General features: G+C 40.5%; 1 protein-coding gene across 1 annotated transcript; it reads right to left on the reverse strand.

The window, feature by feature from the left end:
• Positions 1-13: 13 nt before the first annotated feature.
• On the reverse strand, positions 14-14,285 carry slc4a5a (solute carrier family 4 member 5a). Its single transcript, XM_055050703.1, has 17 exons — positions 14,143-14,285; positions 13,964-14,051; positions 12,405-12,559; positions 12,025-12,153; positions 11,436-11,610; positions 10,671-10,804; positions 10,168-10,439; positions 8,448-8,626; positions 8,238-8,351; positions 6,755-6,916; positions 6,486-6,664; positions 6,333-6,405; positions 5,899-5,967; positions 5,299-5,472; positions 4,122-4,295; positions 3,971-4,029; positions 14-977 (listed from the first exon to the last, which is right to left on the reverse strand). The coding sequence occupies exons 1-17, from the start codon at positions 14,283-14,285 to the stop codon at positions 812-814; spliced, it is 2,445 nt and encodes an 814-aa protein (XP_054906678.1). The 3' UTR covers positions 14-811.
• Between the last annotated feature and the right edge of the window lie 1,144 nt (positions 14,286-15,429).

Below are 15,429 nucleotides of genomic sequence, written 5' to 3' on the forward strand. Positions count from 1 at the left end.
GAAAATTCAAGTCAAAGTTCAGAATAATGGAAGTTTTAATTCAACAACTCGTGTTTGATGCCTTTTTTCAAACGCATATTGTGTGTCCCGTTCATCGTCGGCCATATTCTCACACATTTTAAAATGGAAAAACACAAATGTCAACTTGTCAGGTGCAGCTTTTACAGGAAGAGAGCCTATAAACACATAACATCAACGCCTTTTGGTTGTTTCTTTTTGTTAAGTGTGCCAATTTGGAGCTTTGCAGAAAAGGGAAACAGGGAAAAGGCTCTGTGGGATTAGATAGACTCAGCAGACACAGCTAGCACAGATATATACATTACATGCTAACATGCTAAATACAAGGCAGAGCTATATACAGAAAAATTTACAATTACTAACAAAAGCAGATTACACATTTCCTGCCACGTAGTTCATCTCTGTACATGCAGTTGGCATCATTTAGTATTTTTTGGTTAATTACAATTAGAACTCAATTATACAGAGCTGCTTGTAAAATGATTAAATTAAGTTACAGAATGTTGTAAAGAGATACATATTTTCTCTCTTCAGCGTTCTTTACATTATAAATGCAACTAAATAAATAAATCAGTTCTTAATGTACTATCCACAGGACCACATGTCATGATGACACTCATTTAAAACCCTCCCGTGGTCTTAAGAGACGGGGTCAATTGGACCCCACGAGCTTTTTACTCCATATGCGGCCCGGCCGGGTCAAAATGAACCACAAGGTTTGCTGTGTGGTTTTGCTCCGACAAGTCAACCCCTCAGGGGGAGGGTTAAAAGTGAAGACCTCTCCAACAAGCTATCATAGTGTTGTCTCGCTGCTGATATCCCGTCCCCTGTGGCGGTCCATGTCGGAGTCGTAGTCCGACTCCATCTCAATTTTGACCTGAGGCACAGGGCAGGTCATCCCTCGGCCCATAGGCATGGCCGGTGAAGAAGGGCAGGAGATCTTCAAGTGGAGGGTGATGCTGGGGAAGGGCAAGCTCTAGTTACCAGACACACCCACAGTCAAGAACACCAAGAGGTTTACTGGGAGGACACACGAAGCCCAGGCATGAGGCATCACCACTCCAACCAAAAAGAGCCCTGATGCCTCATATCCCAGACCAGGACAGGGTATGGACAGTTTGTGGTGTAGCTTTGCCAATAACTTCTCTTGTCGGGTCAGTAGAGAGTTCTTCCAGAACTAAATGAGTCTGAGTCTGATGTGATTTGTCTGGTAAGGTAACCCAGACAATGTACAGTGCTTTGTAAAAACAAACAAAAAACGACATAGTTGAGAAGTGGAATGAAAATGGATACCTTTCATATATTTTTACTGTTTTAATACATTGTAATTGTATCCCATCCCCTTAACACTGTCGCCCCTAATTACCTTCAGAGGTCACCTAATTGATTCTAGAGAGTTGATGGAAAAATGGATGAAGCTAAACATGGCTGTCCTGGATGAATGCCTGCTAAAAGGAACTAATTCCAAATGCATGCCACACAATTCAAGTTTACATTTGTCAAATGCAAACTTAGTAGTTTGTTTGTGTTGTGTCACTGCAAAGATTGTAGTTACATAATTAAAAAAAAGCTCAAGGTTACAAAGACTTACAAAGCACTTTACAGATGGACTTTACGGAAACGGCCATACTTTCTAAAACATAATCTGCAGTGATAAATAGAGTTTGTCTGAGGCGTAGTCCACACATAGCCGGATATCTGGGAAAACAAAGACATTTAATTCGTAACAGGACGTTGTTTTGATGCAATCTGATTGCAGATTACGCTGCCCCTATAGGTCTGGCATGTTTAAAGCAACACACAGGCAGATTTGTGTGGATGAAAACATTTCTGAAACTGATCCCACGTGTACAATTTTGTTTTTCAACAATGTGGCAGAGATATTCATTTTCATAAATACCCAAATATGTGTGTACAAGTTCTGAAATGTGATAACAATTCTGATTTATCTTGGTTAAAAACGTTTATCTCACTGACCTTCACTGATTTTTGTGACTGACTTAACTTTGTAGACTTAAGTCATTCATGAAAACTTAATATGGAATCTTATGATTGAATGAAAATTTTAATATCACTTTTGCTTGGAGCTTACATAAATCTATTACCAGGAAAATTATATTTATTGTGTATGTCCAACTCCAAAGTGGGAACGTAAATAAATTCAGATCAGCCAATAATCCCTGCTTTTGTTGATAGGTAACCATGCTTCTTTCAAAGCAATGCAGACATTATGGATATTTTTTTATTTTTCCAGAAATATCAAGCTTGTCACAAAGGACAAAACCAGATAGTTACACAAAATAGTTAAGTCAGGAGAATCTGTGGCTCCAGGTGAGGGCAGTTGGTTCACAGATTATCAAGCTGAGGTTAGGCTGAATTTGACATGCAGCTGTGACTGACACACTACAAAAAACCCCAGCACAGTGAGGAAAAAGAAACAACCAAAATGGAGCCTGATGCATATATGAATATAGGTAACTACAGACAATGGCCTGTATGTACAAGATAAACACCAAACTAAAAAGAAAAGACCACACATCATGAAATCCCAGGTTATGTTCAACTGCACAAAGAAAAGGGATCTGTGGTTTCAGGTACATGACATTTGGCTTGGTCACCCCCTCCCTCCTCATCAAAAGCGTCCAAAGTGGGAACAGACATTAGAGAAAAATACTGTCTGCTGAGCTGTGTGTGTACAGAGGGCAGTGCAGCACATGTACATGATCATCACTTTCCAATCATCTGCATTGCCTTAAAGTGCATGGAGAGGAAACTGAGAGGTGAACAGAGGAGAGGGTCAAACAGCAGCAACACATCATCTAAAGCTGCAGTATGTAACTTTTATTTTTTTTAAAATATGTATATGCTTTTTTACTTATTTGTTAAAACTATCAATGTGTCTTGACAGTATGATCTGAGATACATAATCTGAAAAAAAAAAAAGAAAAATCAATCTCCCCATACTGCTGTTGAAGAAATGCATCACTCCAGGCAAAAACAACCTATCAGAGTCAGGAGGATGGTCTTAGCGCTGTCAATCACCTCGTGTGGTGCTGCTAAATGTGCAAACAGAGAAACAACTCACCATTACAGGCAAACTGTTCGGTGGCCATGCTAGCTACCATTACCTTTCATGACTCTGCTATCAGGAAGACGGGTGACTGACAGCGCAAAGACCCGCCTCCTGGCTCTGATTGGTTGGTTCTAGTTAACCGACTGGAGAAGGCCAAAAAGCTTGATTTTTTACAAAGATTTTCTGTCTTACATTGTCATGACTAGTGACAGTTTTAACACATATGTAAAAAAATTTTATAAAAGTTATACAGTGCAGCTTTATGAGTCTGAACTAATAGCATGTTAATACAACAATATAACAGTACAATTTCCATTTCACAATCAGGAAGGGCAGGACTGAAAGTAAATTCTGAATTTTTAATGTATTTAGGCGAACAATAAAGTTAGAGAAATGTACTATTTAAATTATTAAAAATTTTAATTAATAGCTTTCTTGGACTGATGTTTTCAAGCATTTAATTCTGGCAATTGTGATGATTTTCTGCTTATAGCTAAAGAGAAGATGACTTTCATGATTAGGACATTACATTAGACATTAAAAAACATTGTGGCAGAAAATGTGCACTTCATGAAAAGTATGTTTTTCCACAGCAAGCCAGAACATTTATCCTGAAATGCTGTGGAAGCAGGAACAGGATGAGCTCAAATGAAGAGTAAAATCTTTCTGTTGTGTACCACAAAGAAATAAAGTCTACATTGTCATTTTTGTGAACTGACCCTTTATATTGTGCAGATTTCCTGTTTGGGACGACATGCGGGTGTGTGTTAAAATACACCGCGTGTTGCCGCGCGCTGGCAGTACGCTCCCCACTGAGACTGCGCTACGTCGGGGTAGACCAGGTCTCTGTAGGGAATGTGCAGCTTTAAAACACAGTACCTGCGATCCAGGTCCGACTCGGAGCTGGGCGAGTGGTTGGAGTAGCCGTGGTACTTCTCCTGTGAGCGCCACGCAGTACAGAAAGCAGTCGGTCATTAATGTCGTACCCTTGTCATCCCTGCAGGGAGCAGCAGAGGTTTGAGTTTCTCACCTCCTCCTCGCTGTCGTCTGTTTTCGGCTTCTTCTTTTCCTTCTCCTTCCTCTTCTTCTTATCCTCTTCCTTCTTCTTCTTCTCTTTCTCAGGCAACAGGTCGTCCAGCCAGGCCAAGTCGTGCTGGGAGAACATCATGTCCAGAACCTTCCGGACCACCATCAACCCCAGGATCTGGGGTTTGACACACGCAGAGAACATGTCTCTGTTTTAAAGCAGCTCACATACAGGTTATGCTTTAAGTATTTACTGTGTGATCCCAGCCTCATCACAAACATCTTTCATTTCTTATTCATTAATATGAACTACTGTCCAATAAAAGTTGGCTCATGGACTTTTCATTCAACTCCTGTCTCCACAAAATCAAGTATGTCTGCTGAAGGCATTATTTGTTAAGAGAAACATCCTATATGACAAACTGCTTTGAAAAAATATTTTTATTTCATTGACCTTTTCTTCTTTTTTTTTTTTTTTTTTTTTGCATTTTGTTGCGTTAAAGCATAAAGTTGATCAAATATCTTTCTAGCTGATTCTGTGCGGTAGTTCACTTTTCAGCAGTAACTCAACCTGAGCAAGCATGTGGGGACTGTGGAAAGGAATTCTGCAGAAACATAAAATCTTACTCAGTATTCTTGGTCTAGTTTCTAGTGTAAATGTCTTAATGTCCCTGACATAAGAGAAAGCTGGCTTATAACTAACTTTTCATCATAAAATAGGAGTTTGCTTTAAATCAATAATTTCTAAATATTAATTTTAAATATATTTAAAAAATGTTGCCATGTTATAAGTGAAACTTGTGGGGTTCAACAAGGCTCAGTTCTTATTCCCTGTTTATTTATATTATTTTATTTATATTATTCCACTTGCTGGCATTATCCAGTCCTTTTCTGATATTTTTTAAACCACAGTCCCAGTACCGGTATCATCCACTGGCAGATTATTTCAATTATAAAAATACATTTTTTTCTATTAGGGAAATAATCTGCCAATGGAACTGATACTTTTCCACCAATATTAAGAAATTATTGCCTTAGAACAAGCTGTATATATTTGTGAATAGTTACCTGCAAGTTATTTCAAGTGTACTATGATATTTGCACTAAAAACAAGACCAGAAACACTTGGTAAAATGTTGAGTTTGCACAGTGCAGTGCAATAGGAGATGACATGAACTTACCATGACAGGAAAGATGATGGCTAAGAACGTGGATTTGAGGACCCAAAGCACGGTCAGGCATATGATCTGGATGAGCGTGAAGAGATGAACCCTCCTCAGAGGAACGTGACGGAGATAGGTGAAGTCCGGCTGGTGTTTGGACGGCATCATGTACAACTTGATTCGGTCCCAGAACTGGGAAAAAGCAACGACATCAGAGTGTCCCAAAAGAATTAGCTGCAAATCAACAATAATAATAATAATAATAATAATAATAATAATAATAATAATAATAATAATAATAATAATAATAATAATAATAATAATAATAATAATAATAATAATAATAATAATAAAAGCTATTGATTTTCTGGCTGGTTTACTGAAGCTGAGAATTGAAACTATTTTCTCCATCCTGTAAAGTTTGAACATGTTGAGCTCGTCATCAATCCTCAGCGGATTTGTCCTCAGAATTTCTCCATCAGAGTTGATCGTATCAGTCCGCTTTTAATAAGTGACTTCCCTTCTGCTGTCAGCTCAACAATGAGCAAGATGCCCAAACAAAAAGAAGAAAGAAAAAAGCAATTTATGGAGATAAATGAGAGCAAACAGATGGCCTACCTGGATCCCACTGAGGGAAGCTACACCCATGTAGAGGAAGACGCCGTACAGCACAGGCATGGGGATGAACTACAGCAACAGCACACAGGAAGTGATACGTTATTCTGTTACAGAATCTCATTTATGCAACATACTAGCCTCATAAGCATAAATAAACTCATGGGAAAACAAATGTTCAGTCAGAAAAAGTGCATATAATGTTTAAGTACCATTTCACTCGCAACATGGCTTTAAGCTTGTAGATCTCATTACTTCATGAACGTAACAATGGGTGGAGAAGCTGAAGAGATTCTAAATTCCCACATTTAAAGCTGGAGTTATTGATTTAAAAAATGTTTTCCCTTCCTACTTTGCAAAAATAATTACTTTGAATGGAGAGCATCTGTGGAAAGCAATTTTAGATTACACATCTGAATACTTAGAGTACTTCCTACCTTCAGAACTGGGGCGAGAAAGATGGACACTCCGGTGAGAACAAACACCAAGATGCCTGTCACTCGCTGCTCTCTGGAGGTTTGAGAGAAGACATTTCTTTCAGAAAGGTTTCCTAAATAGCTGCATACAGTCATTGTAATTGTTTGACCAACCTGACTCCCAGGAACTGCGGCTGCTCTCCTGGAGCGCTGGATTCACTCTCCATCTTCAGCGAATCGATGTGGGCGATGGAGATGACCGTGGCAGCCACGTACCAGGGCAGCCCCAAGAATGAGCAAGCAGCCATGAGAACCCCCACCCAGAACAGGTCCAAGTGGTAGCCACAACCTTTCTGCCATGGAAACCAAACAGATTGCAGCGAAATTTGGATTTAAGTTGGAACCCATTAATGTAACAGGAGAGAATGAACGAGGGAGCGTACCTTAAGCTTGTTCTCCTTGCGGTTGACAATGACGGCGCTGATCTGCTGGTCCATGAAAATGAGGATCGTCACGAGTAGGGCTGGAACGAAGCTGGCCACGTAGATCCACCAGGGGTTCTTTCCAAAAGGCATCACCAGCCAGCCACGGTCCGGCCGGGTTGGCTGCCACACAGGACAGGAAGCTTGATTAGAACAAAAACGTCTGCATTCATCGTCATGGGAGAGGCAACTGTGTGAACAAGTACAACAGATTTGTTCAATTCCATTTATCCAGGTAGCGCCAATTCAAAACGCGCCATCTCAAGGCAAAAGGTCAGTTCAGTCCAAAAAAACCATATGCAGTCATGTTCAATGCAGTCATGTTCTGTCTGTAATCCAAGCTGGTTTAAAAAGTTTCCACCAAAGAAAACCCAGCAGATTGCTGGGTGGAGTTGCAGCATTCCCTCCACCTGGATGAGGATTATAGCATCAACTGACGATGACCTGCATTGTTACAGCAATGCCATCATACCAAGCATGGCGTAGGAGCCTGTTTTAAGTCAATAAGGCTGCAGCTTGAAGTGACCCAGTTCTGATTGTTTTGACGTAATCCGACCTGAATCTGATCTATTTATGACAGTCTGAACAGCACAGGTCGAATCTTTTCAGGTCACAGCACTCAATTCCTCAACATTGAACAAAAAAGTTTTAGTTCCACTGTTTTTATATTTGTACATTTGTAAATGCAAATGTATTTATCACTTCCATCTCTTCTTCTTTATGGAAATGAGGAGTTCATTGCACTGCTGGTGTGAAGTCAGCTTTGATGAAACTGACTTCACACCAGTCAGTTTCATTAAAGCTGACTGGCGATAGTGGTGTTGACACCAACACCATCCAACTAAAATACAACATAAACTTAAGTGGAAATTACCATAACAATTGCATCTTTTTGCTGGTGCCTTAGCTGGATTCCACTTCCGACTTTAACTTTTTCAAAATAAGAGTCATAAAAACAAAATAATGAATAATACAAAATAAAACGTAAACTAAAAGCTATGGCAGAAAAAGTATTCTTTCAGTAAAATTCTGCCAGTGGAACAAGTATTAGTACTGTGGTTTAAATATGAAATAGAGCTGAATGTCATTGACACAGAGGGCCTTAGCGCTGTCAGTCAACATCGTGTATGTCTAGTTAGCATGCTCGCCAATGATGAACTTTTTCCTGGAACTATGAGTTGTTTCTGCACCATTAGCACATTTAGCAGCATGAACATGAGGAAGATTGACAGCACTAAAACGCTCCTCTGGCTCTGATTGGTTGCTTTTGGTTGGAAGGGGTGTATGTCTTCAAACAGCAGTAGTAGCAAAGGGATGAGATCAATCTTTTCACAGATTATCTGTCTCATCTGTCAACATGGTGAGAGTTTTAATAATACATGTTCAAAGCGTATTTTTGTAAAAGTTACGCACTGCATCTTTAACTAAAAGAAACGTGTTTTACCTTAAATTCAGTTGGGACTATTAGCTTAGGAGTTTTGAGTCCCACCAACATGTCAAGCCCGACAAACGTCATAATGGACATGAAGATGGAGAAGTCACTGATGAGTTTCCTCAGCTGGTAGGACAATAAAAACAAATCCATTGTCATCCGTAGAACTGAAAGCAACTGAAAAAGCTCGCTTGCAAACTGTTTCCCGAACAACTGAGCTACCTTGGTGGGGAAGTAGCGGCTGAACTTGAACTTTTTCAGAGAGACCGTCATGGAGTAGGTGCCAAAGAAGAGAATGAAGGACATGAGGGCCAGATCAGGAACGTACTTGCACGACTTTCCGACCAAAGAGCCTCCGTACTTCAGACACTCCTTCTTGCTCAGTTGACTCCAGTCCAGAGCTGTCACATTCAACTGGGATGGCGGGCGGCAGTGTTGGGCAGACAGGAGAGGGCGAAAAGTGAAGCGTTTCGGCAAAGACACGGACAGAGTAAACATTGTCAGAACGGGTTTAGAAGTTAGAAACCGCGGAGAAGAGTTAGATGGTGGCAGGACCAATGGTAAGAAACAAACAAAGGTGAAAAAGAGGAAAGCAAAGCAACTTCTCTGTCACAAAGACATGATACTGGGGTTCGCTGTAAACAAGCACTTTAGCTCTTTTCCAACAGTTTCTGATTTATTTTGTGGCTAAAAAAAAAAGTTGCGGATTCTGGACACATCAAGCTTACCACACAAATAACCCAAATTTTGACAAAAAAAAAAGAAAAAGAAAAAAAAAGTGAAAACAAGCACTTACCCCAGAGACACTAGAGCTGTTATCTGGCATTGGAACTAAACCATTGAAGATGATTGCAGCCACTGTTAGTGAATGGTGGAGAGAGACACACACACAAACACAAACACACGGGGTAATGAGACAGAAAATAAGAGGGGGTGAGGAGGAAAACAAAAGGGAAGCAAAAAGAAATGCAAAACATGATGAGAATTCAACTGCTGGACATCGCTGTGAGCACTTGCAGACACATGCGGACGAACAAAACGGTACTCACTTGCAAAAGGCGACAGCCGAATTATTGGTGCGTGGTGGAAGCAAACAAGAGACAAATCAGTTACAGAAATCAATGTCCACTTAAACTACTGCTGATCTCGGCGATTTTCAAAAACAAATTAATGGACATGAACGTTGCAAGAGGCAGCTTTTTTGAAAAACAATAATTATCCCTCCGTCTGTCTGGTTTTGGGAAGCGGCACTGAACTTAAACTTAGTGATTCACCCAGAGAGAAGGTTGTAGAAACACAGCTGCACAGCTGATTGGTTGCCACAGGACATTAGAGGATTTCTCAAACATGCATGAAAGACTCAAAGCAACACTCCAAGTATGTTTTTGGTGAGGTATTACATTATATCACAATTTAAGGCTAAAAAAACTGTTTATTTTAGATGATATTTAGCATTACACCTTAATGACAAACTAAACTGACCAGACACTGTTTGGCACAACAGCTGCTGGTCTGCGGCGCTATCCCAGGTACCAACACAGTATGAAAACTAGAACTGCAAGCAGTTATCAACGAGTTTTGAGAGCCCCCTACTGCAGAGAAGAAACTGCCTAAACACACGTGAGATGAGCTGGTGGCATCAGATTGAAAAAGACTTGAGGCTGGAATTACTACCAAGGTTGAGTCAACAATGTAATAAGTAAATGTTGCAAATACTAATATGATTTCTTAGTTTCGTAGATTGAAAACATTTGGAATAATGCTGAAAAATGATTAAACATGGCAAAAGTGAATGACTACTTTTTAGATGGATCTATTGTGACATTCAACTGCTGAACGTTTCGAAATAACTTCCATTTTTATTTCACAAACCCCTGTCATCCCAAAAAATGTCCCAAATAACCCTCCCTGCTGATTTCCCTGGGCCAAGGGGTGAACTCACTCGGGTCTGGGGCCAAGCACTCGCACTTGTACGTGGTGACGTAGTCTGGCTTGAAGTCAGTGTTGATGGGGTAGTACTTGAAAGAGCCCACCATCTTCTTAATGGCGTCCGAGATGAAGATGAAGGAGATGAGGCTGGAGAAGCCCTCCTCGGTGAAGCGGGTCATATACTTGATGATGTAACTGGCGTCTGACGCCACCAGGATGAAACACTGGAGGCACGAGTGGATGCCGATCCACAGCCGCAGCTCCATGTAGTCTATGCCGTTGTTCCTTTGGACGGGAGAGGTCCAAGGAGGAAAAGAAGTCCAAATGAACAGAAAGGTACAAATTGGTGCACTTTTTTTATGCCATCATAAGTCCAGTTATTTATACTAATAAAGTAGATTAAAGCAATAGAAATGTGCGGTTTATTAGGGGGCTTTCAAAGCCACCAAGAGTACCGCTGCCACAACATTTAGTTTTCCTCATAGATCGAAATAGTCGATAAAAAAAGCAGCTCACTTGCTGAATTCAAACAGGAGCTTTTCAAAGATGAGAATGGGTCCTGTGGAACTGAGGATGATGAGGGGCTGACCGCCGAAGAGGCAGAAGACAGATCCAGCCAAGGCAGTGCCCAGGAAACTCTCCATCACACCCTGGTGGAGGAAATGGAGACAGGTTGAAAGAGGATGGAAGGAGGTAAATGAAAAGGGTCAAACCAAATGCTGAAAAGGAAAATGCAACAGTTTGCAGCTTAAACAAAATCTTGTCTGCCCCTGTCAGCCAAAACTGGCAAATGTACAGGCCAGCCACAAAAATGTATTAAATGTATGGAATGTATAAATACGCAAATATGAGCATATTTGTTAGCATTCAAGCTAAACTTTGCATTTTATTATATCTACAGGTATAATGTACTTTACAATAGGCATGAGCAATAGTAGGATCATACAAGCATGTAAGAGTGTTGTGATGTTGATAGTAATATGTTTTTAATGTCCTTTTATGAGGGACCAAAATAACTCTAAGACTGAAATTCACAGGAAGCTGAATAAGCCCTAAAGAGATGTTACAGATCGGATTGCTCTTTGCCAGCCACATGGAGATTAGTCATTTTGAATTGAATTGGAAACATTTGCATGCAAATGTTCCATAATGAAAGGTAAAATATGCATATAATACATTATGAAAAATTTCATTTCTATGTATGAAAGGTTTTCAGCTCATAAATGAATAATGAATAAATAAATGAAAAACTTGTTTCCACTGAGTGTGATTGTTTGTTACCTGGTAGTTGTCTGTGGCGTCTCCGAGGAGACCGCCAAAGGTGATGGCGTTGGTGATGCAGCCCAGATAGATGAAGAGCACAGCGGAGATGGACTGGATGTGGAATCCCTCGTAGAAATCGCTGGGCAGGAACGGAAGTTTCCGCTTTATGTCCAGGTACAGGCCACCGCAGAAACTAAAACAGCGATGCACTCAATGGTTAGGATACTACGCACTAAAGTGCAGAGGGAATGTTTTTCAGTGAATTCACCTGAAACCACAGAAATTTACACAGATAACATCTGTGTAAGCATAGATAACATAACATTGTAAGATATTGTGTCTCCTGATATCTATGTAAACATGAGCAAAACAACACAATGAACCATGTTTAAGATTGATGTGATTCAGCCTGCAGGCTACAGGACGATCACCAAAATGGCCACCATTTGCTGCAGTGCCACACTGCAGCTTGATAGCGGCAGCTAAAGCCAAAACCAACCCCTTTATCCGGGTTGAATTTGTACCAAAATCCTTTGTGCGACGACAATTACAGTTCTGATTTTTCTGCCATGTGCCAGATAGTGACTGTTTGTGTCCAACCACCTACCGACCGGTGAAGGCCAGCTCCTCTCCCAGCTCATGCTGGGCCGGCATCTCCTCATCCTCAGAGAGACCGGCCCCTTTTCCAGCCGTGCCATTCATCTGGCCCAGCTCGTTCAAGGAAAACACAGACTTTCTGCAGAAAAAAAACACACAAATTACATCTGAGAGTCTAAAGGATCTTGATAGTGATGGTAAACTTTGATTGCTGCAGACAGGAGGGTGTGATTACACCCATCATTAAGCTCTTATCTCCTGCTTTCATTCCAGGCACAATCTATTTTGCTGCTAAGTCTGTATCATGGACGACAAAGCGGCTTTGGTTGACATTGTGAGTGGTTGTAGACGCGTTTTAGCGCGGCTCCTAGAGCTTAGAAAAACACAAACCTTTTGTCAGCTGTGGGGACTTTCTTTGGAGGCTCAATGCGGATTTTGGGATCCCATTCTCCAGGTGGAAGAACAATCACTTCATCCAGAAACTCGTCTATGCCGGCTATCAGGTCCTCCCGATCTCTGGCTTTGTAGGCAACATCACTGAAAAGCTTGATGGGGAGGAGAGAGGAAAGGAGAAGGGTTTACTCATTCACTTTGTTTGTAAGATGTTCAAACCAAACCGAAAAAGTCACAGTAAACCTTTTATAAAACTTGTAGGCTGCTTGAACCCAGTTTATGTTAAAATTATGACGATAGCATATTAAACCTCAAATCTTACAGATGTAGATGCAAGTTATTAAAAAAAATACAATCTGATACGTTTTTGTCTGCAAAACCGATTAAACGGCAGAGATTCGTGTGAAAGTTGCAGAACACTGTAAGTTAAGAGCAGAAGCCAGGGACAAACTTCCTGTGATGTTTTACAGTAATCATATTATTATTCTCAGGTTTCAATGTTTTCGCATTAATAAGTGGTGTCTAAATACCAACACCCCAATTTCCTCCTCATAAAATTAGTTTTCTTACATAAAATATTATTTTTTTCAAACATGCTATCTATGTTCCCAAACCAGCCTGTTTTCATCGTGCAATCTGCTGTTAGAGTTTCAGTATGCCATTTTAATATGTTTTTCTTTACATATTTGCTAAATCTGTCACCATGTCGTGAATGTATAATAAGACAACCAATCTGTGAAAAAAAATAAAAAATAAAAAACTCCAACAACCAGTCGTAGCTGGGTGGATCTCCTCCACCTCCTCTCTGAACTGTTACTGCAATCTGAAGAAATGCACTGCTCCCAATCAAATACAACCAATCAGAGCCAGGAGGCGGGTCTTTGCGCTGTCAATCACCTTCCATGTGGCGCTGCTCATCCCCCTTGCTCTCTGTGATGATACAGTTAGCAGAGCCTGTTGTGAATGCTCAGTCTAGTTAGCATTGCCTCTGATGACAGCAGATAAAAAGTTGTCTTGTAACAAAAAGTTGTTTCTCTGCCATTGTCACATTTAGTAGCGAGTACATGAGGATGACTGGCAGCACTAAGCCCCGCCTCCTGGCCCTGATTGGTTTTTTTGGTAGGTAGCAGTGCTGATTTTCAGACAGCAGGTGAAGGACATCCGTCTTTTCACAGGTTATATGTCTCATATTATACTGACTCAACAAGTTCATGTAAAAACGTATATATTTTTCATAAAAGTTACATACAGTTTTAAAATATAAAATGGATTTAAGATTTATGGAAAGTAAAATCTCAAAGTAAAATCTCAATATTTAAAGACGACAACATTACCACTTTAACAAGCCTCATAGTGAGGCTTCTGGTCAAAATATCTAATTGATGCCAACCAATCAGGAAAAGGAACATACTGCACATACAGCTTTCAACAGCAGCACTCTGTCTTTTCTGAAAATAATAACAGATCTTCTCAGACAATGTCACTGTCAGCACTGCTCCAACTAACAAAGACGGGATGCCACAGAGGCATTTTTTCACACAGTGACAGACACTTACGTCATCCACCATTAGGGTCGCTATAGCCCTGCCGATCTCATTATAGGACTTGGCCTTTCCTTGGGGACCCAACAGAATGAACAGGAATCTGTAGACAGGAGAACGCATGTAAGGGACGTGCCGGCAGGTCAGACGTCCGCTGCAGAAGCTGGAGAGGAGGACGCGTGGCGCTGTCTCACCTGGTGGGAACCGGCACTTCTGTCAGCCCTCCGAGCGTCGTGGCCTGAGCCAGACGGACGAAGGCGACGAAGGGTTTGTTCAGGAAGTCCACTTCACCCACTAACACGTTGGATGCCTCGGCGTCTCTGGGGATTTTCTTCATGAATTTGTTTTTAGCTGTGGCAAAAAAGGAAGGAAAATGTGGGAGCATGTTGAGATATAACTGTCAGGTGGCAACAATGTGACATGTGTTTCTAAAGTTAACATATATGTGGTCATATATTTATGACGAAATCTACATTATAGCCTTTTTTGTTAACAGTGCCTTCCAAAAGTATTCACACACCAGGCCTGTCACAACAGCAACATTTTCTAGACGGTAAATTGCTCCAACAATTGTTGCGATAAACGGTCGTGTCGTTGTTTTGTTTGATAAGGGCATCATAATGCAAGTTCTCACTCTCAAAGATCAGTAAAACGTAACTGTGTAAAGAACACTTAAAATTGGAACTGGATGATATTTTAAATATCCTAAATAAAAGACAACAACCAAAAGCAATAAACAAAATGGGAGAAGAAAACCAAAAATATGAATCATCCAAATGTAAATCATTGAGCTCATTTCGATTCATTGTGTGATTAACTGATTAATTGCTTAGTGCGACAGGCTTACACACACCTTGGCATTCCTCTCAGTCGTTCCTCTCTTTTCATTGGGATTTTACAATATGAACCAGCAAGACAGTTATGAAATAAAAGAAAAGTGATGCATGTATATATTTAACGTTTATACTCTGACCCACTTAAATAAATAGATCGTTTGTTACTAGTATTACAAGCAGATTTGTCCAAAGTAACAGTGTATGCCACACTTTTCAATGTGTCATTACTAAAACCTTTTGAAAACAGTGTCGTTATTATTCCACTTCACAGTGGTTTACATGTTTTTTATGATCTAAATATGAACTAAACAAAAATAAATAAATACAAAGTTAATTTAAAATGTCATTAATTTTTGTTTTTAATGGCTGCTACAGTTACCATATCTCTAAATAACAACCCAAAAGTAGAAACTTTTTATCGGTCGCTTGTTTTCGTGGAAGTTCTCTACATTCAGCAGTGACAAACTGTAGCCCTGTGTGGCTTTCTGAGCCAAACGACCCCTGAGAACAAATGAATGAGGTCAAACAATGATGGCTGACACAGCCGTGCTTGTCCAGGCTGACCTGCCTGGCCGCGCGTCAAGGTGCGGCAGGAAATTGGGCAAAGCCTGAAAGACGCTCGATAACTGGGAAGCTTTGGCCAAT

The sequence above is a fragment of the Poeciliopsis prolifica genome, unplaced genomic scaffold, assembly GCF_027474105.1.
Source record: "Poeciliopsis prolifica strain line A6 unplaced genomic scaffold, Auburn_PproV2 SCAFFOLD031, whole genome shotgun sequence".
NCBI classification, from domain to species: domain Eukaryota; kingdom Metazoa; phylum Chordata; class Actinopteri; order Cyprinodontiformes; family Poeciliidae; genus Poeciliopsis; species Poeciliopsis prolifica.